The sequence below is a fragment of the Mercenaria mercenaria genome, chromosome 6 (assembly GCF_021730395.1).
Source record: "Mercenaria mercenaria strain notata chromosome 6, MADL_Memer_1, whole genome shotgun sequence".
NCBI lineage: Eukaryota > Metazoa > Mollusca > Bivalvia > Venerida > Veneridae > Mercenaria > Mercenaria mercenaria.
The window spans coordinates 35,746,955-35,772,298 of NC_069366.1; the positions used below are offsets into that span (position 1 = coordinate 35,746,955).

Here is a 25,344-nt window from a genome sequence, read left to right on the forward strand (position 1 = left end):
AAAAGGGTCGAATTGTGCACTTTTTGTGAAAAGCATGAAACTTGGCATGGTAGTAGATAAATATATTACTCTTCATTTAATAGTGGGAAGCAGCGTCTTAAATCCAAATGGCCGCCAAAATCCAAGTGCCGCCATAATTCAAAATTTATGAAAAAATTAAGGAAAATCATTAAACAGCTATGTAAAACATGCAAAAAGCATGACATGGGAATTAGTAGAATATCATAATATAATACCTGGAATAAGTCTAATCATTGTATGACCAAATCCAAAATGGCTGCCAAAATAAATGATGCTTGCCAAAAATACAAAGCATTGTTTACTTTAGGTGGAAGTAATGCATTGTTAACAATAATACTTAATTGAAATGCTCTCAGTACACAGACAAATAAACAAAACATGTTCTACCTATATTTCAAGAACAAAGTAAATGAAAATGCAATTTTATTGAATAAATCTAATAGAACTTTTTTTGAAGTATACTACTAACAGAAATTGTTACTGAAGTATACAAGAATACTGTTTATGCTGTATGGATTCAAAATAAAAGTTAAATTGTTATATATCAACTATTTGATTTGATATTTAAAACAAATTTTTAAAAAGTTCCTTCCTTTTGTTTTAAATGCATCAGTATAAACAAAAGTTGTTCCCCTTTGTTTAAATTTAGCCTTAATAAATATGTCAAAACATTAATACTGACACATGCTCCCGCAATTCAAAATAACAAATAATTCTGTCCAAGTAAATCTATCAAAGATATATCAAACTGTTTATCTATACGTTTTAACACCCTGACTGTATAATTTTCACATCAGTCTAACATGCAGTGCACATAGTTCCTGCATTTCATATATGTTTACCTAACTATACTCATGTATTTATCTGTATATATTCAATCCTTCATGTATGCTACTACATATCAGCACTTACCCATTTGTTGTTTGGATAACTACAAACTGTAGCCTTAACTGTGTTCATTTTTTACTTTTAGCATGAAACAATAGTAGTAGTAGTAGACCTAGTTTTTAGCTCGACTATTCATAGATAAGTAGAGCTATTGGACTCGCCCATGCGTTGGCGTCCGCGTCGGCGTCTGCGTCGACGTCGACGTCCGCGTCCCGATTTGGTTAAGGTTTTGTATGTAAGCTGGTATCTCAGTAACCACTTGTGGGAATGGATTGAAACTTCACACACTATTCACTGTGATAAACTGACTTGTACTGCACAGGTTCCATAACTCTATCTTGCTTTTTTACAAAATTATGCCCCTTTTTCGAATTAGAAATTTTTGGTTAAGTTTTTGTATGTAAGCTGGTAAATCAGTAACCACTGTGGGAAGGGTATTTAAGAACTTCACACACTTATTCACTGTGATAAACACATGACCTACATTGCACAGGTTGCATAACTCAATTTTGCTTTTTTACAAAATATGCCCATTTTTCAACTTAGAAATTTTTGGTTAAGGTTTGTATGTTAAGCTGGTATCTCGTACTTACTAATTGGAATGGATTGAAACTTACATAATTGTTCACTGTCATGTTTGACTACACTAAGCAAGTCCCATAACTCTACTCTTTTTTTCTAAAATTATGCCCTTTTTCGACAGCAGTTTTTGGTAAAATTTTTGTATGTAATCTGATATCTCAGTATCCACTAATCGAATTGGATTGAAACTTCGCACTCTTGTTCACGTCATGATCTAACATGCACTGTGAAGGTCCATACTCTACTTTGCATTTTACAAAATTATGCTCCTTTTTCGACTTAGCAGTTTTTGGTTAAGGTTTTGTATGTAAGCTGGTATCTCAGTATCTACAAATTAGAAATGGATTGAAACTCACACACTTGTTCACTGTCGTGATATGACATGCAGTACAGAGGTTCAATACCTCTATTTTGCATTTTACAAAATTATGCCCCTTTTTCAACTTCTGCATTCATTCAATCGACAAGACTGTTGAATAGTCGAGCGTTGCTGTCCTCCGACAGCTCTTGTTGGTGGAGGTTATTACTGCATGTTCTTGCTATAGATTATTGCATTGTTGGACAAATAACATACTTAATATGCTTATAAACTACTAACTTTTCAAATGATACCCCAAACACAGATAAGGAGGGTATTGAAATCAATTTGCATCTCTGTATCATATGCCAAGAAACTACAAGAGAACCCCTACAATGCCCTGCTAACATTAACCCTATTCATCCAGGCTTTGGAAAGGAGTATACCTCATTTTGTGATAATATCTATAAATTCATAGAACCAGGGGTTTGTCTTCCAGTACTTTTAAAACTGGAAAGTTTGAAAAGGGAAACATCCATAGCTGATACTTTGACAAAGAACAAAGGTAAATGGCATAAGACATGCAGAGTAAAGTTCAGAGACCGAGATCTTGATACGGCAACTAAACGGCTGCATCAGTATACAGTGATGCAACACCTATGAAAGTTACACGGAAGAGCACTGCAAATGCAACTCTTCTTGATAATAACACATGTTTTATTTGAAATAAATGAAATGGGTCAACCTTGCATAAAGTATCTACATTTCGCAGTTCACTCAACAAGATTGAAAACTAGACTCATGGCACATTTTAAAGACATGCATGCATATAATGAAGGCCGAGAAGTTTTTTGGCATTTAATGATGATGTAGGATTTGCCTTGAAAGAAATCGAGGAATATATTGATTATTACAATGATGCATTGTCCAAAGAGTGTGTATAATTGCAATCAACGTGAATCACCGAGACTGACAGACCGAGATCATGAAGCTTATCCACAAAACCACGCTTTCTGGTCTCTGCATGTACAATGAGTCCTACATATATTGGTAGAGATGGTTCGCTTTGCTTGCAATTATACACACTCTTTGTTGTGTCTCTGCGACGAGTAGATGTGCTGTTAAATATCATAAGTTGTGCTCTGGACATGGCGGATTGAAACTCATCAACTTTCGATGTCCTAGTCTTAATATTTGAACTCCCTAAGATCATCTCTACAATAGTCTGTAGGAATTTTGGTATAGCCTTCTGTTAGCAAGTTTCTTGCAATGTTCCATTAAAAGCACAGTTTTTACTACTGAACATATCCCGGCGAACAATGTTTGCTGCTTTACATGATATGACTGCATCATTGTCATAATCAATATATTCCTCGATTTTCTGATATATCAATACTTAGTTGCTTGAAGGCAAACTTAAAATGCACCGCGCTGTGTAAATGTAGTTGTGACTGCGAACAATAAATATCAAGGTCTGTTTGGTAGAATTGAAATGACACTTGAAATATGTAAAACATCAGTATGTATCCACTAAACGATGTTGTTTTGTAGTTTTGTTTTAACTTACATACATATATATGAATGCATATAAAACATTCGATGGTCAGAACTGGTCCTGTGAACTTTGATATATGGCATTTTTTGGAAATGATAACTTTTCTGTAATATGTAAAACTACATCTATCTTTTAAGGTTGCCATTTTGGATTTTGTTTGCCATACTAATTGATTTTATTAACAAATGTTAATGTTATTTCAGGAGTGTACACTTATATGTTATTTCAGGAGTGAACACTTATGCATGAATTATGTAAATTTCATAGATATTCACACAAAAAGTAAACCCCAATGGTTGCGTGATTCACTTATGAAAACATGATGGCAGCCATCTTGGATTTTGTCAGCCATATTGGACATTTTTTTATTAATTTGTCATTCTTATTGGAAGCTGAGTATGATTGTATACAATTATTTGCCAAGTTTCAAGATAATTACAAAAAATGCTCAATGGTAGTGCGTTTTTGTTTCGTAAACATAATATTTTGGCCGCCATTTTGGATTTTGGCAGCCATATTGGATTTTATTTTTGCTTTTACCTCATGCTTATTTGATATTTGATATAATTATATAATAATATGCCAAAATATGTTATTTTAATGCTATCTTAACAGTCGTCTCAGTATTTTCCTATAGAACTGTAAGTTTTGGCGGCCATCTTGGATTTTGGCAGCCATTTTGATTTTCACAGCCCGCTTCCCACTCTTAAATAAAATGAAATATATTCATCAGCTAGCATGCCAAGTTTCATGCTTTTCACACGATGTGCACAATTATTTTACGAATTTCTCGGACTAGAACACAACGGCTTGAATATGTCATTATAGTACTTACTGGTTCTGTAGAAAGATATTTATAACAAACACTGTGAAGTAATATTTTGTAATATTCTAGATTGAATCTAAAAAACTTAACACACTTGTTCACTGTCGTGATATGACATGCAGTACAGAGGTTCAATACCTCTATTTTGCATTTTACAAAATTATGCCCCTTTTTCAACTTCTGCATTCATTCAATTGACAAGACTGTTGAATAGTCGAGCGTTGCTGTCCTCCGACAGCTCTTGTTGGTGGAGGTTATTACTGCATGTTCTTGCTATAGATTATTGCATTGTTGGACAAATAACATACTTAATATGCTTATAAACTACTAACTTTTCAAATGATACCCCAAACACAGATAAGGAGGGTATTGAAATCAATTTGCATCTCTGTATCATATGCCAAGAAACTACAAGAGAACCCCTACAATGCCCTGCTAACATTAACCCTATTCATCCAGGCTTTGGAAAGGAGTATACCTCATTTTGTGATAATATCTATAAATTCATAGAACCAGGGGTTTGTCTTCCAGTACTTTTAAAACTGGAAAGTTTGAAAAGGGAAACATCCATAGCTGATACTTTGACAAAGAACAAAGGTAAATGGCATAAGACATGCAGAGTAAAGTTCAGAGACCGAGAGCTTGATACGGCAACTAAACGGCTGCATCAGTATACAGTGATGCAACACCTATGAAAGTTACACGGAAGAGCACTGCAAATGCAACTCTTCTTGATAATAACACATGTTTTATTTGAAATAAATGAAATGGGTCAACCTTGCATAAAGTATCTACATTTCGCAGTTCACTCAACAAGATTGAAAACTAGACTCATGGCACATTTTAAAGACATGCATGCATATAATGAAGGCCGAGAAGTTTTTTGGCATTTAATGATGATGTAGGATTTGCCTTGAAAGAAATCGAGGAATATATTGATTATTACAATGATGCATTGTTCAAAGAGTGTGTATAATTGCAATCAACGTGAATCACCGAGACTGACAGACCGAGATCATGAAGCTTATCCACAAAACCACGCTTTCTGGTCTCTGCCTGTACAATGAGTCCTACATATATTGGTAGAGATGGTTCGCGTTGCTTGCAATTATACACACTCTTTGTTGTGTCTCTGCGACGAGTAGATGTGCTGTTAAATATCATAAGTTGTGCTCTGGACATGGCGGATTGAAACTCATCAACTTTCGATGTCCTAGTCTTAATATTTGAACTCCCTAAGATCATCTCTACAATAGTCTGTAGGAATTTTGGTATAGCCTTCTGTTAGCAAGTTTCTTGCAATGTTCCATTAAAAGCACAGTTTTTACTACTGAACATATCCCGGCGAACAATGTTTGCTGCTTTACATGATATGACTGCATCATTGTCATAATCAATATATTCCTCGATTTTCTGATATATCAATATTTAGTTGCTTGAAGGCAAACTTAAAATGCACCGCGCTGTGTAAATGTAGTTGTGACTGCGAACAATAAATATCAAGGTCTGTTTGGTAGAATTGAAATGACACTTGAAATATGTAAAACATCAGTATGTATCCACTAAACGATGTTGTTTTGTAGTTTTGTTTTAACTTACATACATATATATGAATGCATATAAAACATTCGATGGTCAGAACTGGTCCTGTGAACTTTGATATATGGCATTTTTTGGAAATGATAACTTTTCTGTAATATGTAAAACTACATCTATCTTTTAAGGTTGCCATTTTGGATTTGTTTGCCATACTAATTGATTTTATTAACAAATGTTAATGTTATTTCAGGAGTGTACACTTATATGTTATTTCAGGAGTGAACACTTATGCATGAATTATGTAAATTTCATAGATATTCACACAAAAAATAAACCCCAATGGTTGCGTGATTCACTTATGAAAACATGATGGCAGCCATCTTGGATTTTGTCAGCCATATTGGACATTTTTTATTAATTTGTCATTCTTATTGGAAGCTGAGTATGATTGTATACAATTATTTGCCAAGTTTCAAGATAATTACAAAAAATGCTCAATGGTAGTGCGTTTTTGTTTCGTAAACATAATATTTTGGCCGCCATTTTGGATTTTGGCAGCCATATTGGATTTTATTTTTGCTTTTACCTCATGCTTATTTGATATTTGATATAATTATATAATAATATGCCAAAATATGTTATTTTAATGCTATCTTAACAGTCGTCTCAGTATTTTCCTATAGAACTGTAAGTTTTGGCGGCCATCTTGGATTTTGGCAGCCATTTTGATTTTCACAGCCCGCTTCCCACTCTTAAATAAAATGAAATATATTCATCAGCTAGCATGCCAAGTTTCATGCTTTTCACACGATGTGTACAATTATTTTACGAATTTCTCGGACTAGAACACAACGGCTTGAATATGTCATTATAGTACTTACTGGTTCTGTAGAAAGATATTTATAACAAACACTGTGAAGTAATATTTTGTAATATTCTAGATTGAATCTAAAAAAGAAGTCTTATTTTTCCAGGCTGGTATGGAATCATCTGGTGACAATCTTGTCTTTCGCAATAAACATTTTGATGTTGGTAACATGGAATGCAAAGGGTTCGCTTGACACGCCAGATATATTTAAAAACTCAACTGCTATACCCCCATCAATCAACGAGTAAGTGTCTTAGAAAGTCTCCCCGTACTTGGATTCAGTGTTATATTTTCTGGTCCTTTGGGATCATTCAATAGATGTGTAATAGAGTTCCGCTTAAGCCGGTGCTAGGGGGCGTGGGAGGTGTTGCACATTTTATTACCTCTGATGCACAGACTCAATCAAACCGAGTCTGCTATTATTCTTTTTTGGTTGTATTCTATGCTTCCAATGGATCTTTTTACGGATTTAATTTTAGAAGTTCCCTGGCAAGTTGTTGCAATCACTGTTTCTGTGTGTCTTTTACTTGTATACGACTGTAATTACCAACAGTATACTTGATCTCAGTGCCTTTGTACAATACCATGTATACATGATAAATTGCCATTGTTCAGATGGGTCACCGAAATATTGGAAATTTATCATCCGAACAAAAACAAGTACAGTCAATCTAGTTTGAGAGATCGCATTTATTAAGTCACCACCTCCATTAAGATAACGTTTTTAGTTTCTTTTTGTATTTTTAAGAACAAACTATATTGTACTAAGATACCATTTGTATAAAGAGGCCACTCTTTGCCCCTCCCTTAGGTTATCTTTTGTTGCAAGTTGTACTCTAGTTGATATAATTATACCTTATTTCAAACGTAATTGCAAAACCTTATGTCTTAAACTTTAAAACGTAATGTCTCTCAATGTGATAATTTTGTACGATATCTTTTTCACTCTACGTTCTTCATATTGGCAATATATATATATATCCTGCATTTTTGTCAAATGCATATCTTCATTTTGAAAGGAAGATGGTAAGACAATATGAACATTATATATATAACTGTTTGCAGACTGGATGACTGCATTTAAAGCGAATCGTTCTCAGTTGTGTTGTTAAAAATAAAAAAAACAGTATTTTGCAAACGTAGTCTTTTATATAAACTTTTTAGCTTTATATTGTACAAAAACTTTGCTTAATATGGAGTCCGTCCTATATAGTTGTATAATAGATTTCCATTTAAGCCGGCACAGGGGTGTCAGAGGTGTTGCATATTTCATTCCCTCTAATGAATAGACTCAGTTAAATCGAGTCTGCTATCATTTTGCTTGGTTGCGTTCGCTGCTTCCAGTGGATCCTCTTATTGATTTCAGTTCTTACATGTATATTTGATAGCGGATTTTATTTCGTTTGTTATTGCTCAAGGTCAAATATACATTTTATACCAAACCATGTCTAATTGAAGATATTAGAATTTTTACCTAACCCATGAATGAGCGGCTTTAAAAAATACTGCTTGATAGAATAGAAGGAACATGTTCACCTTGTATGCATATTCGTGTAAAATTCTAATCTTTAAATTTTATTTAAGTCCAATACCGGAAATAAGCAACCTCACGAATGAACAGTACACGATGGCTATATATATCTTGGGAGGTTTACATAATTTTTTCTGCCTTCTGGTGTTTATAAGCTACTTCGTTGGCAACCACCCAAGATTACCTAAGCCAAAGACCTGGATTGAATCAGTTAGGTAAGAAACAGCCCATACAAGAAAACAATTTGAAAACATGTAAATCTTGCATGAATTGTTTTTTAAATTTTCATTGAGAGAAATAAATGATAGATATCTAACTGCACGGAGATTGTGTTGTCAGTTCCCATCCGTTACATTACGTTACATTTTTGATTCCCGGTTTGGAACATTTCAACAACACTGAGAGATATAGTGAAATAGATTTATCATTTCAGTAGGACTTTTCACTAAAATTCCGTTGACAAAATTGTGAGGATAACACGTGTTGGAGTAATTTCTGTTTGCGTGCATTTCCATTTCTTCAGAGCACTGTTCATGTCAAAGAAAAAGCTGGAAGAGGAAGCAGATGAAGACAAGAAGAAAAAGCACGTGTCAAAAATGGACGCAAAGCTCATGAGTTTTACGACATTTTACTATTTTGTGAGTGCACCAATATAATTATAAAAAATGAATGATTAGGTACACAAATGTACAAATGATTAAACCTTTCTCAAGATATCCTATGTCAATGTATTTTGCAATTATCTGGGTAAATAAGGATTATTCAAAATATGTTAGTATTAAAACAGCTTATTTTGCGTATTATAAATCTTACCTTTTCCTGAATATATCATTTTAAGGCTTTCGTTGGTTTATCCATCGGTGGAACATTGTTCCATGGGTACTTCTTTGCCTTCCATCTTTTGAACATCGTCAACAACAATCAACTCCTGAGTGGTGTAATCAAGGCCGTAACTCAAAATGGTAATATATTTAACTGTAGTGTTTGTTTTGTCTTGTAAATCGTCATGAAATAATAAAAGAGCTTCAAGTTGATTGTACCAATTAATATAGAATCAAAAATATAGAGTTAGCAAAGTTGATGCTTCTTTCAGATGCAGTTTAGTTACTTAATTACTTTGATCGTCTGATGCAGATGACCGTTGCCATATAATTGACTGTACTGACACAGGCGCCTTGCGGTAGAATAAGAAAACACTGTCTCTGTATTTTCAATTTGGTCTTTAAATAAATTATGTTCATTACGTTTAAGCGGATTCAAGGTATGCATTACTAAGGGAAAACATCTACAAAAGCAAAAAATCATTACTAAATATGTTATCAATTCGAACAATTGTATATGAAAAATGACAATTACATTTCTGCCCAACAGGACGCTCGCTTGTATGGGTGGGGATACTTGGGCTATGTGTGTTCTACCTGTATGCAATAATCAGTTTCGCTATGATGAGGAGCATGTTCAATCCTAGCGACTACCTTTACTGTGACACACTCTGGCAGTGCACGCTTACGGTTATAAGATATGGACTGATTGGGGACCTATTTGATGTGAGTATAATTCATAGTAGGTTTCTGAATCCCCAGCATTGTTTATAAACTAAGACAAATGTCGTTGTATTGAGAGAAATAACAACTTACATAAAACAGTTCATGGTTTAACCTTAAATTGTCTTCTCCTTTTGCTGACGGTTCTAGAAAAAGGTATTTTTTAATTCAGTAGACATGCAACAAATCGGATTTTTATATTAAAACATTAAAATGTGTTCCAAATATTGAATAATTGGCTGCATACATCTTTATTTTAGAACATCAAAGCACACGAATCTGAGAAGGATTTTCAAATGTTTGGATTCGTAGTTCTATATCACGTGTCCTTCTTCATCTTCATAACGACTATCGGGTTGAACATTATCTTCGGTATCATCGTCGACACTTTCTCTGAACTCAGAGATCTAAAGGTAATAGTATTCATATTTCATGGCTTATTTTGAAAGTATAGTTTTAGCTATGTTATATATATGCATATATCTTAAAATGATAACGGTTAACACGGCTACATTTTTATTGCCACGTGGACCAGATTCATTCTTTAAACTGTGAAAATGCATTAAGTGAATACTCTTTTTCTTGTACAATGTTAAGTGCTGGTAAGTAAATGTTAATGTACATGTTTGCGGTTGGGGTTAGGTCGTATTATCCCGTATCAAGATCATATACTTTAATATTATATTCGGATGCCTTATAAATTTAGACTATTGTCTTTACTTATATAACTGCAATTACGAAGTATTACTACAGACATGTGCAAAATATAAATATATTTACAGTGGACAGCCGAATCAGATATGAGGGATACTTGCTTCATTTGCAGCAGAAACAGTTACGACTTCGAACATCACGGCAAGGTAACTACTACTTACATGTTCATATCATTTCGTTCTTTTTACAGCGAATAATACTCACTGTGTTTTTATTTTTGGGAACGTGAGGGCTTTGCCTGTTTCAATTTCTCTCATTTAATAAAAGACTCAATCAGACCGGGCTGCTTTTGTTTTGCTTTGTTGCGTTCTATGCTTCCAAAGGATCGTCTCCTAGATTTTGTTACAAGTCGGTACTCCTATAACTACCGTTTTATATTGCATAGTATGCATGTGGAGTAACCATTATTCTCGCAACCACGTATTCATCAATGTTGCTATTCAGTTTAGAAAATCAACTTGTTGATGGATATATCAGCAGATATATATAAATTTTTATTTCAGTATCATTTTGAGATTTGCTGAATACTTCCATACCTCATTTTCAACAAACATATTTATCCTGTACCATTTTCTGCGAGTAAAATCATAGCGGTATTGAATTCAAAAACATTGTATAATTATGTTTTATTTTACAGGGTTTTGAGCATCATGTGCGTCACGAACATAACATGTGGTCATACATATTCTTTTTCATTCATCTTAATGGAACGAAAGTCAACGACTACACTGCCTTAGAAATGTATGTCTACAAACTGGTAAGTTGCCGAAAAAAAGCATGTGCAAAAATGCAAAAATACATAGAAAAAAAACAAGGTTTCTTTCTTACTGATTTCTTTAAGGGATTTTTACAAAGAAATATTTCAAAGTTTCAAAGTTTAACTTGCACGTAGCACAAGCGTTTGTCTTGAAATTCAAAAGGTTTAATGCTTCTATTAATGTACTCATTATTTTTTTAAAAAGTGAGTGAGCAGGTTATTGCCTTGATATTATTTACTGCATATATATTTGATAGCTGTCAATAACATTATTAACATTTTCGATCATGAGAAAATTGTTTTATTGACATTTTTAGCTTCTGAGAGAGAATTATGATTTCTTCCCGTTGGATCGGGCATTGTCACTAGCTGCAATGGGTCAGGATTCAACAGAAGTTAAAATTGATGACCTTTTGTACCAGGTCACTTCAATTGTAGAGAAACAAAAGCGTGAGGTAATTTGTTACGCAAAAGATTTAGTATTAAATATGCATATACATCAAATCTGTTTCTTTAAAATGGCTTTATAAAACTTGATTTGTTTAGTTTGTATAATTTAACTATACACTTACTGAAGCTTTTAATGCCCCCCTTTCCCCCCCCCCCCCCCCCCCTACACACACCACCCCCAGACCCCTCGATATCTAAGTTAGTGTCTTTTATAGTATCAATATTACATTTTTGAAATTTCTCATATATTCAGAAAAATATGTTGAGAAAAACACGTACAATTCAACAAAATCGGATAATGCTATGTTATCAGTTTTATTTCTTCTACGGACTCAATCCAGTTTTGAAAAGTCACAAAAATTCGTATATGTCTGTAATTTAGAAACGAGCGAATTTAGTTATAAGGCAAGGAAAGTATTACAAGAAACAACAGAACTTCTTTATCACATCATATCTTGCAAATTGGGAACAACTAATTTGGTTTGATATTTGACCATATATTTGTGAAAAGTTTACATCTACACCCCTGTATTCATATAAATGATACTTATAAAACAATACTTTCACGTGTATTCTTGTGACATTTCAAAAATAGGCAGAGGTCGTTAAAATGAAGGAAATGATGTATGTGCAAAATTTGAATTGTTGGAATTTTAATATGTTATAAACAATATATTTGTCTAAGTGTGTAAGAAATTTGATAAATGCACTATTAGAATTATAAAAGATATCGCCAAAAGTACCAATGAGTGTTAGATGCTTCGATTAGTATATATTGATGTTTCAGCAAGAAAAGCTAATATTTATAAAAGAAATATTATATTTGTGCCTTTACACATTGAATTTATTAAACTCGTTTAATAAAATTGATAAAATGATACAGCCTAGTATTTTTATTATTTTATTCAACTTTTAAAATAAATTCAATATGAAAAGGCACTCATGTAATATGCTCTATATATGATAGCTGCATACAGAAAAGGCCGCATCAACATTCTAACTCCATGTACTATTTTTACTATCTTGAAGGAACTTGAGAAAAAGCGTCTAGAGGAAAGAATGCGACAGAAAGCCTGGGAAGAGAAACATAGACTTGGATCATTCAGAAAGAAAGCAAGTCTACAAACAAGATCTTCCGAGGACCTTCTTTCTAGCGCACAGCAAGATGAGCAGCTGCCTCATCAAGACACTATGCAACTTGCAATTGACAGTCCACCACAAGGTCTGTCGCCATCTTACTCAAGGAGACCAAGTGTTTCAGCAGTTCAGAGACGACCAAGTGCTGTCGGTACAGGGTACCAAATTCCTGCCAATCGACATGACAGGTATCGGCGACGCCGCAGTGTCAGTCCATTAGATCCGAGAGAGATTCTGTATCGTCGTTCGTCCCGCGGTTTTGACGATGATCAAGAACCTCTTATAGGGGCCCAAGGGTATGAGGAACGGGCACAAAGCCCAACGCTTTTTGGTGTTGATAATGATCTACTCGACATAACGCCGGTTCCATTCAGCCGACGTCAATCTTTACGAAGTCCGAGACTCAGCTTGGCAACATCACCGAGAGAACATACCTCGTTCTTTTCCGAGACTGACCCGATGCCATACTTAAGACAGTTATCACAACAATATTCTCAGGAAAGGCGCCTCTCCCAAACTTACCCGGAGGGTCGACCATTGACATTACCGCCTGACCGTGACATTGATCGAGACGATGCTGATAGTATTACATCCGACGGAGGAACCCCTGAGACGCGATTCTAGGCATTGATGGCATGCAATAGAAAATATATTTGACACATTTACCATTTAAAACGTTTCATACAGACAACACCTGTTAAGAAGTCTCGTAATGAGCTGGTATTCATCTAGGTCAAACAAAAAACAATGTCGGATTTCATTGACAGAAAACACAGTTTAAAAATAGTCTACATAATAAAGCGACTTACCTCTATGATAATATAAAAGTTAAATGTGCACACTGTTGCATCAACATATAGTAGCTGTAATTAAAGCTTCTGTTACACCATACAGTGTGTTCAGTTTTTCTGTAAGTATCAGGAGGCAATGATTTTTAATAAATCTTTTACATTTACTTGATTACTGGAAAAGAAACTGTGATTTTAATAATATTATGTTGCATTACATGTAGTAACATCGTACTATGAATCTTTTCTCTGAAATTCCTGTTTAAACGTTTTGACATTGCATGCTTTTGTGTATGATACAAATGTTATTGCCTTTCTTTCAATAATCAGTTAACTAGTGGCAAATATTAAATTGCCTTTAATTAATTCATAAACTAAGATATTAAGAACCTGACTTTTTTTAATTTACTGTTTCGTAAATGAATAGTATAAACAGAATTGTGTTAGTGGAAGTTAAATTTACCCGCGAAATTCATGGGAAGCATAGAGAATGCAGAGAAAATCCAAGATATTAATATGACACCGATTCTTTAATACTGGCCTTGAAATATATATTACATTAATTTCTACATATCTAAATTTAAATGTTGTAACATCACTATTGTTCACGTCATATTTATTCGTGAATGTTTTAACTACTAATGAGAATTTTTTAGCTGATTGATGTCTATTGTAGTTAGCCAAGCTACTAATTTATGATATTTAGAAAGAAATTCAATTTTATTGTGATTTTTGTCGCTTTTGGCCGATTCTTTTTCAAATAAAACACTGATTAGAAAAAAAGCGAATGTTTACTTGTTTTTTTCACCTTTCGGGGCTCGTTCATTACCGTACGAATGTCAAAATGCCATTCAATAATTCTTTTAACACCATTAAGTACATATTCTCTCTGATAATAACCATTATCATCTTGAGAAGAACATATATTATACAACAACATTGTTTTCCTGTTCTAGTATTTTAATATAGCGTTTTCTGACAACAAAAATGTAACATATTGACAACTGTGCAGGTTAACATAAGAAACGAAGTTTGGAAATGCCTTCTAAAACATGTGCATAGTGTGACATTATCTAAAAATAAATCAAAATACCGATACGAACGTTTCAAAAGCGTATCGGTGTCTCCTCCTGAAATGAAAAAGAAATGAGCTAGTTTGACCTGTTTTCTTTAAAGTTCCATAAGGTTTAAATTTTATGCTAAAAACAGATAAAGCTGTTGTCCAATTACAGATTATGCATAATTAAATGGTTAGAAAAACACTACCTACTTTTAATATTACATATGAACTTTTAAAGTCAAAGTCATAAAGGGAGGTAATGGATTCAATAATGTTTTCTACCATGTTAATCAAATATTCAAATGACAAATACATGAGAAAATAATTATTCAAAATAGAATTTAACACGAAAAATGAAATGTTTCATGCCCATAACAATAACAAAAATAGTGGCCGCCACATTTTAAACAAAGGCGTTATGACACTTTAATGAGAAAATGTCTGGTTATATAAATTTATTTCCTGCTTTTCAATGGATTACTGAAATTTAACAATATAATTGTAAGTTTCACTGTTTCTAACAGTGATGTTGTCTTCAGTTTTATAATTTTGCACTGTTACGGAACTACAACTGAACGCGAAAGAATATGAATTGTAAATAATCGGAAATTCTTTCCAAAATGTACATCAAAGAAAATACATTAAATATGAATAGCTACACAATTTTAAAAATATGCGTTTCATTTATTAAAATGTAAAAGAAATCTAAAACTTTCAAAGAATGGCATGAGTTTTTAAGTTTTACCTTATTAATATTATTTTTTGTGGCGTTATGAATAGGTTCGGTTGGTTATTCAATTCGCTTGACGTTGTGGGAGTAATACTGGTATCATTTGGTAAAAGCCACAGAAATGATTTAAAACAAAACGATGTTTTTTGTTTCATACATTCAGTTACGGATTATAAATGTCTCAGTTCAACCTCAGTTAAACCGAACTGACGTATTCAAAGACTTATCCAAATTACTAATGCCTACACATATTACAATAATATTTATTTACGTACTTTCTAACAATAATCACACGTCCTTCTACAGTTTGTTTTTGTCCAGTCCTTATATACATCTAGTGTACAAAAGTGAACGTACTGGTCACAACCAACGGCAACGTCTAGGCAGAAAGGATCATGTGTGTGACCTGTAATCCCTAAACGAAATAGAATTAAATCCTTTGTTTTAAAACAGATGAAAATACCAGTGTTTTAAAGCCAAAGTCTCCCAATATGTATCCACATCATTTTACCCTTTTTGATTGAACCCACATTTTTTATCCATACAGTATTTCTTTTTTCAAGGTTTTGCAAACTTAAATGTCATCAGATATCAGAATTGATACAGAATGAAACTTGTCTCATATTTACTTTCTTGCAACAAAGTTTCGTGGTTCGCCTGTTTGTCATATATTTTTACCATTATGCATCTTAATCGTTAAATGACAGTATAAAAAAAAAAACATTATAACGACTGTTTTCCTATAGTTCATCAAATCAAGTAGTCGATGGATAAGCCTTGAAAATCCATTTTAAATAAACATAATAATAATGTTTTTTAATTGAACTGAACGTGTAAGAAAATATGTGTAAAATAATATTTGTTATGTGTAACTGTGAATGTGAATTTTCTAGGCGACTTGAAGACTGTAGTATACTTTCATATATTGCTTAGGTTTCCAACTTAGCACATGACTTAGAAAATAGGCCCGGTTTAATCGAAAACTACGGAATACAGTTATAACAGTTATAATAAATAAACTTAAGTTACTCAAGCAATGGATTTTGTTAATCAAGGTGCATGTAAATAATAATAAAGTAAAACTTATTATTAATGATGAACTTGATTCATCTAAGGCGGAGGCTCATCATATATGAACGTTTTGGTTTGATAAATGGTGATGAGTTAACTGAAATGTTTAATACCTGATTTGCTTGTTGCGGACATGGTCGATGTTCTGAACGGTGTGGAAGTAACAGTAGATGGACTTGCAGTCGAGGTGGCCGTGGTAATTGAAGTTGCCACGGGTGTAGTTTTTACTGCTAAAATTGATAAAAATTTGGAACTGGACTCTCTTTCCATATATACTTGTTTCGTATTCGTAATTTTCTACTCTGGTTTTAAGACTGATAAAAACATATTTTTTGCATCATAAGCTATGTTTACAGAATATATAGCATAATAACATTTATTGTATTTTTAAGTAAATTAATATATACTGTCTTTGTTAACAAAACATGAAAACGAAAATGGGTATTTTAAAACCGAGAACTTATTTTGCAAAAATGTAAAAGTTGCAATGATCTTTCTAAATATTAGCAACAAAAAATAAAAGTTTTACACTAACTTAAAAGACGGGCGTTTTCAAAATGTTTTTAACATTCGACAGAATATGTGGTCATGTTGAATCTCCTGTTTCATATATCCTCCATGAACTTCCGTGGTTAATTCGTTTTCGAAATACTATAATTTCAAATACATTTTGAATAGTAACAAACGATGAAATGTTTCAAAATTTGAAAATTGAAAATGTAAAAAGTCCTACATAGTATCGTTTAAAATACTAAACGCTGATATAGTCATATAAGCATATGCCAGTACCGTAAACTCAGTTAGAATTTTAATAGCTGTAATCATGTAACTGCAGCACCACATACACATGTGGTTTTTATATTTAGTCAGGTGAAATATATATGGATCTTCCAGAATGGTTAAATTTTAGAACAGTACATCTTTAAATATACGTGTCAAGTAGGTGTGTACTTGCTGTTGACTTCCCGCAAATTTTACACGTTTTGCGACAGTTTTTCTCTATATATTCCTTTGGACTACCGCTGCAGGCTCCTTCGTGGCATTTCGCATCTGGAGCATCTTCGCACACTGCATAAGAAAAGATAAACAGATGTGATAATATTCAGTCAAAGGTAAAAATGATATAGCATAACGAACAATTTGTGAAAGGTTTAAAGACATATCTATTTTCTCGGCCAAAATTTAGTTTTGTAAATGCCATTAATTTTCAGAAGAAAAGCTTTCCTTAAGATACATATAGGGAAGGCATTGTAAAAATGTAGGTTTTTAAAGTTTGAAGGTCGAAGAACACATAGTCTAATCGTATATTTTACTGGCATATGAAGCTAAAATTCTAACCAGAGTAATTTTTCCTTCAACATGAGCAGTATGATATATGATTACTTTATACATTTAGAAAGACTGCAATATTCTGGATCTAGGAATTGATTTAGAACGAAATCTGTCTATACATATCTTTAAATCTTGATCTTTATGACAATTGGACGGGTTTTTTTTCACTCAAAAATGGAACTAAATTATTTTCAACTGATTATTTCGACATCTTAATGTCTGTATCTTTGTCAAATCAGTTCAAATATTGAGATCATATTTTAAGTAATTTATAGAAAGACTGAATTTAAAATAAGATTTAAAGAAATTGGACATTTTTGCATATACTGGTAGCTTGCACTTATGAATAATATAAAGTGTAATAAAACGCATACTGTGACTTACATTTTCATTTATTATTTTTAATTCATTCGTCAAAGTGAACAATTGAAAAAAAAATCAGAACAAAATTTGTCAACTAGAAGGAAACTGTCAGATATGCCTTTAAAGCTCATGAAACATTTTTATGTCTACCAAATTACTTTACAGTAACTGTAAATAAATACTAAATGACCGGGTTGTCCGTGTGGCCAAACGGTTAAGGTCGCTTGGTTTTGAAACATCGCCTGGGTTGTAGAATTTTTAATGAGAAGAACCCATCAAGAAGGCATAGGTACCCGAGGTACCCTCTGTGCCTAAAACGATGCCCGGCGGGTTTATCAGGGTGTGCTCTACCATCAAAAGCAGGAAATCGCCATTTAACCTGAAACATTTCGGCGTGGCTCTAAAGCCAACCAAAAAGAAACAACCAGTAGTTTCTGCCGTTGAAAATGTTTATCAGCCCAAAGTGGGTAATTGTAATAAAGCTTTTAGTTCTGACTGTGTTATCATGTAGCTAACAACTTACCTTCCTCCGTAACAGGAGCTGTGGTGAAACCGTTTGATGTGACAATTTTCTCTGTGCTGACTGTTTGTATTGGTGAAGTGTTACCTGAATGCACAGAAGTTGTTTTCGTTGTTGGCGATGCAGTGACTGTAGTCACTGAATTTACAGCTGAAGTAGTAGTAGATGGTACACATGGTCGAGAATCGTAGTCATTGCACAGCGTGGAATTGCAACAAACGCTACATGTCGATCTCTTACGACCAACAATCGCAGATGAATCTATCTCGTCGCGAGCAGCACACATCTTAGGTTCAATAAAGGGAAATTCAATGTACAATGAAGTCAAACAAAAAGCATTTTCTTTATATTATATGAGAATTAAGGCACGTGTATCAAAAATTACAAGTCGTCCAGAAAGAAAGGACAGAGTTGCATTGCATTAACAACATTAATCTTGAAAATAAAGCATGTTCTAAGTTATTCAAGAGAATGATTTTATTTTAAGGCAGATAAGAGAGTATTTTTGTGTTAAGTTTTTATGAGAATATAACAAATTCAACTTATATTGGCTGCCGTATTCGATAAGATGTTTCAGGAGAGGATGAATGTTTAAATCCGTATAACTGAATTTATTTGTTTTTGCTTGAGAAATCAATTTTTACAAAGAAAGGAAAAATGTGGTTCTAGGCAGGTTTTGTGAGTTACCTGATAACAGACTACTGTCTCTTGATATCAATGTTATAAGGCTCGGCAGATATGGACGGAAGAGGTTCGATAAAGATCACACATTCCAGCTCTTAACATTCATATCAACAGATCGTAGCATGTTATTTGTCGGTTGATAATATCAAAATGTGACCGACTGAAGAAAAGTTTAGGAATTATATCATACATCACTCGGCTATGTCTTATTGATATAATAAAATACATCTGAATCACGTACAAACAACGATCTTATCTTAGAGCACTACTGAGATATATTATTTCAATTCTTAAAAGTTATCCATGATTATTATGTACATCTTTGAAGATAAGTTTCAAAGAGTTGCCCGTTTTGGGTGGGTTTCTTTTTCGGCACGACGTACAACAGTGCATGTGTTGCATAATAACACTCAGCTTCAGTTTTCATTGTTTACTAGGGAAATAAATCGGGTGGTGTTAGAATTCTTGACTATTGAATTATATATATTAATAGATTTAAGCGTACGTTTTGCTCTGTGCATTTCGTCTCAAACAAATTGTCTGGCGCTCCAAGTCGTGTAACCGGATGAATGGAACAATACTGAAAATGTTAATAATAGATACCGATGTAGTTTAGAAAGCAACATGCATAAGACCAATCAAAGTTCAACTGTTAAAGGTATATCTTTCCTTTAAACATAACAAGTTTGATTTTGAAAACTGTTGTGGCTGTTTCGGTATTTAAATTGCAGTCTGATTTTTTTTTTGTAAAATGTAGGCCAATACCCATGTCCAATTAACATCTCTAAATACATTTACCACGGATTCAAATTGAAAAAAAAGTCGTGTTCTTTGGGGATTTGTTTTTAAAAAAATCATTATATTTTTGCTGTTTTCTTTTGTTTTGTTTTGTTTTTTATTTGGCTTAAGGTCAAACCGACATAGTTAAGGCCATGCGGCGACCCTCCAACTTCAGTGGTAGAGGAAGACTCAAATTGGTTACCCAGGCTTATTTTCTAGTTCCTTTGCATAACCACAACCTTCTATGCCATCTAGATAGTTTCTTCACATGGCAACCCTAGCAGTGTTCGAACCAACAGGTACGATGGACAAGTGATTCGAAGTCAGCCACTATAAACACTCGGTCATAAATTCTCCTATAATGAAATATATACTAGTACCTTGTCCCTTCCGCACTGCTGAATCTTGGAGCAACTTCCTGTTCCGATTTGAAGCGGACATGCATAGCAGATGGGCCCAAACGCAAGATCAAAACCTGTACATTTTTGAATATTTTACACCATAAATTGCTTTCTAAAAATCATTCTACTCAAAAGGTAAAGAAAGATACCTGATTGAAGCATTATAGAGAACAAAGTTTATGCATGGTATATATCATACACGTTCCTTCATGAGGGTAAGAGTCCCGTGCATCAGTGCTCAAACAAGAAATCTGGAAATGTAGCATCTCCTTTATCTTGTACTATCTTCCAACTAAATATACAAGTTAAAAATCTACTTACAGGAAACGCCTATATTGGTAATTAAGGACACAAACAAATTTCCTGTGTATTCTGTATATCATCTTTATTATCATATTATAGTTTTTTTCAACATAAATGCTAAACAATAGCTATGTGTATGATTTATGATAGTTTAAAGACATTTTTATAGAAACATGTTTCTGCTGCTATTAGGAAGAGATCATGAATGATAACAAATCAAAACTGTATACCTTTCTCTCCACAACCTGCTGCATTACAAAGATCACCATGGCAACACTCCGAGCATGTCAACAACTCATTTCTCTTTCCAAGACCGGATTGCACGCTTCCACATTCCTTGTAAATTATATGTTATTACATATACTGATTTATATATATATCAGTATATCACTAAAACATTACAATTTATTGTTTACAAGTACACGCACTAATACGTGTAAGGGACATCTAAATATCACGGTATATGACTTGAATATTAAAACAGGGAAAAGTGTGTAGGCGGCCTGGTTGCTGAGTCGGTAAAGCATCGGAACGGTATTCTGTGGCCTCTGGTTTGAGTTCCGGTCTGACTGCATATTTTACTCACCCTGTGACGTTTGGCGCCAAACGTGGGGCCGTCACGGCATTACACTGGTTAGTCTCCGACGCCTGTTATTGCTTATATATGAAGTTCCCGCTGGAATTCGAGGATGAATTTCAAAATGGTGGGGAAATATGTCAAGGTATAGGTCTTGAATATTAAAACGGGTAGCTCAGTCGGTAGAGCATCGGAACGGTATTCTGAGGCCCCGGGTTTGAGCCCCGGTCTGGCTGCACATTTGTCTCTCCCTGTGACATAATTCTTCTATACAACTAGCGTAAAGAGGGTTTTATTCAAACAAAAGTGTGTCGGTCTGATAGCTTACCAGTTTGTCTCTACAACTTTGTCTGTACCGGAAACTTCCGGCGGCGGTCACGTACTGCTCAACAGCGCACACCTAAATGATTAAAACATAAATAATAAGCTATCCAAAACTTCACGACATGTGTAACAAAGACTTTTCATTTTGCTGATATGTTGTGGCTGTACGAATTAATTTTAAAAGAAATCATTCAAAATATAATAACATTACATACCGAGCCTATGACTGTTTTGTTAGAAATAGGTCTTTTTGATAACATCTGGGAAACGTACTAGAATGGTATCTATGAAATACCATTAAACTATGCTAAACGTCATTGGGAAATTTTGTGAACGACTATGCTGTCCAGTTTCTATATCAATCTAAGCCAGTTATTGGTAGATCCTTAGGAATGTCATATTATAATATTGTCACAAATGGTTACACATTTACTTGGTAAATGCCTCAAAATGGGAAATATTGTCCAAACTTTTACGATGAGAGACTGGATAGAGTGAGTAATGCTTACTTCATGTGCCCCACACTCTCCAACTTCTTCACATAAATTTGGCAACGGAACTTCGTCGCACTGTAAGCATTTATAGCTTGTAACTGAAATGTTTATTCAATGTACAAAATAATGTTAGGTAAAATGAAGAAAAACAACTATTATAACGTGACATACTTTTATACAATTAAGTGTAAACAAAAGGCAAATTTTATGTTTTGTACTAGTATATATAAGTTTTTAGATTGTATGTGTGGATGCTTCAATTATCTCTTTCTCACCAGGATGGTACCATGGTATAGAAGCAATTTCAAAAGTGGGGGAGTGGGGGGGGGGGGGGGGCAACGGGGGGGGTTTGGGGGCAACAACGAGCTAAACCTACTGGAAATATTTGGACAACACAATAAAAGAAAGATAATTCGCCTTATTAAAGTAAGCATCGCATCAAGCCTTTATCAGAATACCTAAATTATCTCCCTCTTTTCTTTTTATCTACTTCTTTTCACGAAAAATACTTTTTCGGGGTCAAACTTGTTGAGGGGTAGGGGCTAGAGAATAAGATCACTTTCCTTTCATCTTTAACAGTCTTGGTACTATACCAAAACTGGTTATCCTGTTTCGTTAAGTAACAGATAACATGCACATAACGTACATTAAATAAAATACAAATGCACATTTTTACAAGAAATTAGAATAGCGAATAATATTGATTTTATTACACGTTGATAGCACGAAAAGCAGTACTTATGTTACTTCTCACCTACAATCAGAAAGTGATTCAAGAAGATGGCAATGATTGTTTTTCTTTTGTTCTGCACTGAAATATAGAATGATACTGAGTAACATTTTCGAAAATAGTAATTACGTTCAGTCAAAAGATGAACGGGTCCTCGGCAACTGAGGTTTGGTCCAGTCAGTATAGTCAAATATAATGACAGTAGCAGCATTACTGCGCAAACTGTCTCGTTCCATTATCATGCTTTTTAGTGATTTTCACTTTTTACAAAGAACTCAGTCTATGTTCACCTTACAATTCCATTGTTATAACGCAGTTACTTCTTCATGTAACAATTACCACCAGCATGAAACTAATTTTTCTGCTGTAAATGTGTTGATATGAGACTTAATGCACAAAAAATTTCAAGCACGAAAGTACACAAGAAATAACCATTGGTGAGGTAAACTGACATCTTAACTTTTTAACTTAATAATTACATGTAATTAGTATTTTTTCGTAAAGGAAACATTATTGAGGTTTCAGTTCAGCACAGAATATCCAGTCTAAATAGAAGATCGTGGAAATCCTAGAAAAACAGATTGTAAACAAGATGAAATAATACTTACTGATTGTTTAGTGTCCCTACAAATATACACTATTTAAGGACCGACAGAGATAAGATAACATAACAGTGTAAATGGCACTAAATTATGTCCCATCTATAGCGCTTAAACTAATCTATTTTAACCATATTTAGCCGCATACTAGTAGCTGAAATTATTTTGGCATTTCTCTGCCACGAGATAGCTAGACAGCATGGCATTTTCGAACATCAACGCAAAATATTTCGCTGAAACATTGTTAGGGAGTAGATTAAAGCATATTGAAAATTTTGTTTATCGCTGTTTATCGCTGTAATGTTTTCAGAGTAAAACATACCTTTCCTAGAAAGTTTATGATATAACGTGATAGCTACCTAGCTATCTTGTGGCAGAAATATGCCACCATAGAAGCGGACCCAAACATTGCTTATTTCACATGGCCGTGACACTGACCTTGTCATTGATCCGATAGCATACTAGGTTTTGCACGTTGTATTAATGGAATTTGACATTAATTTAAAGTTACATTAAAAATCCACGATTCACTCTTCTGCATGAAGATAGAGAACTTAATTAAATTGGACTAAAATAAATGTCAAACTAACAGAGTGACCATTAATTGAAATAGTTTTATGGACCAGCGTAAACGAATGGCTAAGGTCGTTGCCAATTATCGATGTGGGTTAAAGCCCCGCCTGTGACGGAGAATTCGTCATATGAGGAAGTCATCAAGCTGATTTACGGAAGGTCGTTGGTTCTGCCCAGGTGTCCGTCCGTGATGAAGATGGCACCTGTGGACTTCCCCTACAATGAAAAGCTGGAAAATTGCCATATTAGCTATAATTGTGTTGATATGACGTTAAACATAACCAAAAAAGACCAACTGCTATATTGGTAACCGTTATGAGTTTAGGCCATTGTCATTTAAAATCACTGACCTCCAGATTTTGGCTAAAATTATTTTTCTTCAAAATTGAATTTTGGTCATATTATGATCAGATTAGAATATGTTTTTTGTTATTAAACTATCTTAAAAATGTCAAATCAAGAAAAAGCAATAAATATTCAGACCAGTACACCACGCACGAATACATACTTAACCGTCGTCAAATGTAAAGCTTTAAAACTGAGGCAGTTTACCTCTGTTACATGTACCTTGTTACAAACGATTTTCAATTTTTGAATGGAGAAATTAGTAAACACTACTAACTCTTATGTTTTTTTCCATAACTTTTAATTTGTCAGTAACAAAATTTCAAGGCTTTCTTAAGAAATACCGGCATAGCAATAATTTTCTGATATCTAAAAATTCTCTTTTTTGTTGTTGTACGATCTGGAGGCCTGTGCCTTTAATTGCTTAATTCTTATTTATACCATTTACATACAATTTACTAAAATAAATTAAAAACATTTATTTCCGAAAAACATCACCATTATATGCTGTACTAGGAATAGGGGTATGTGAAAACATATACACGTGCACACCTACTGTGTACATAGATACAAATGGGTGCATAAAGGAAAACACACGTAAACATACATGAAAAAGAAACACAGAAGAAACTCGTATTGAAAGGTCAGTGGCAAAACCACCACTAGGGAATTTAATTTGGATTTTGGTTGCTTAACCTGACGCATTCACCCCACCATGTTCCTATATTAAACAAAAAAAATGTAAACACAATCACTTCTCACCAGATGAATCTATACATAACAATAACATCAGACAGACACTGAGATGTTGTTAAACACAAATCGTATAGATCCCAATCAAAGTAACAACTTTCCAGAAACAAGAGCAACAATAAAAACAACAACACTGAGGCCAGTCAATGTTTATTGCATTTTCTGCACCGGTTATATGTACCTGTAGTAAATATCCTCAAGAACTGG

At 33.8% G+C, this 25,344-nt stretch overlaps 2 protein-coding genes across 3 annotated transcripts in view; one reads left to right on the forward strand and one right to left on the reverse strand.

Annotated features, from left to right (window-relative positions):
* LOC123549214 (inositol 1,4,5-trisphosphate receptor type 1-like) overlaps window positions 1–14,259 on the forward strand; it is a 96,962-nt gene extending 82,703 nt beyond the window's left edge. The window contains exons 58-67 of the mRNA XM_053545619.1: window positions 6,684–6,821; window positions 8,162–8,323; window positions 8,632–8,746; window positions 8,947–9,070; window positions 9,480–9,655; window positions 9,913–10,065; window positions 10,435–10,512; window positions 11,004–11,123; window positions 11,441–11,578; window positions 12,603–14,259. Of these exons, the coding sequence (XP_053401594.1) occupies window positions 6,684–6,821; window positions 8,162–8,323; window positions 8,632–8,746; window positions 8,947–9,070; window positions 9,480–9,655; window positions 9,913–10,065; window positions 10,435–10,512; window positions 11,004–11,123; window positions 11,441–11,578; window positions 12,603–13,334 (1,936 nt within the window). The 3' untranslated portion in view covers window positions 13,335–14,259. The remainder of the gene's footprint in view (window positions 1–6,683; window positions 6,822–8,161; window positions 8,324–8,631; window positions 8,747–8,946; window positions 9,071–9,479; window positions 9,656–9,912; window positions 10,066–10,434; window positions 10,513–11,003; window positions 11,124–11,440; window positions 11,579–12,602) is intronic.
* Window positions 14,260–14,443: 184 nt separating this feature from the next.
* On the reverse strand, window positions 14,444–23,566 carry LOC123549216 (uncharacterized). 2 transcript variants are annotated; one of them, XM_045337125.2, is made up of 12 exons: window positions 23,476–23,566; window positions 22,892–22,948; window positions 22,153–22,235; window positions 21,648–21,719; window positions 20,973–21,078; window positions 20,419–20,513; window positions 19,764–19,838; window positions 18,578–18,860; window positions 17,311–17,427; window positions 16,473–16,589; window positions 15,564–15,703; window positions 14,444–14,628 (listed from the first exon to the last, which is right to left on the reverse strand). In XM_045337125.2, coding segments are annotated over exons 1-11 (1,143 nt in total). In that variant the 5' UTR covers window positions 23,477–23,566; the 3' UTR covers window positions 14,444–14,628; window positions 15,564–15,566. The 2 variants fall into 2 exon arrangements, with proteins under 2 accessions (XP_045193060.1, XP_053401595.1); XM_053545620.1 differs by lacking the exon at window positions 23,476–23,566 and adding an exon at window positions 23,300–23,336.
* Between the last annotated feature and the right edge of the window lie 1,778 nt (window positions 23,567–25,344).

Bases quoted from the DNA above. Each gene is read 5' to 3' on its own strand.
- LOC123549216 (XM_053545620.1), bottom strand. From the start codon at position 23,321: ATGTCAGTTTACCTCACCAATG. The intron at 18,861-19,763 runs GTACGCTTAAAT...ATTGAACCTAAG, and splicing joins CGAAATGCACAGAGCAAAAC to ATGTGTGCTGCTCGCGACGA. The intron at 17,428-18,577 runs GTAAGTTGTTAG...TTTCTTATGCAG, and splicing joins AGCTCCTGTTACGGAGGAAG to TGTGCGAAGATGCTCCAGAT.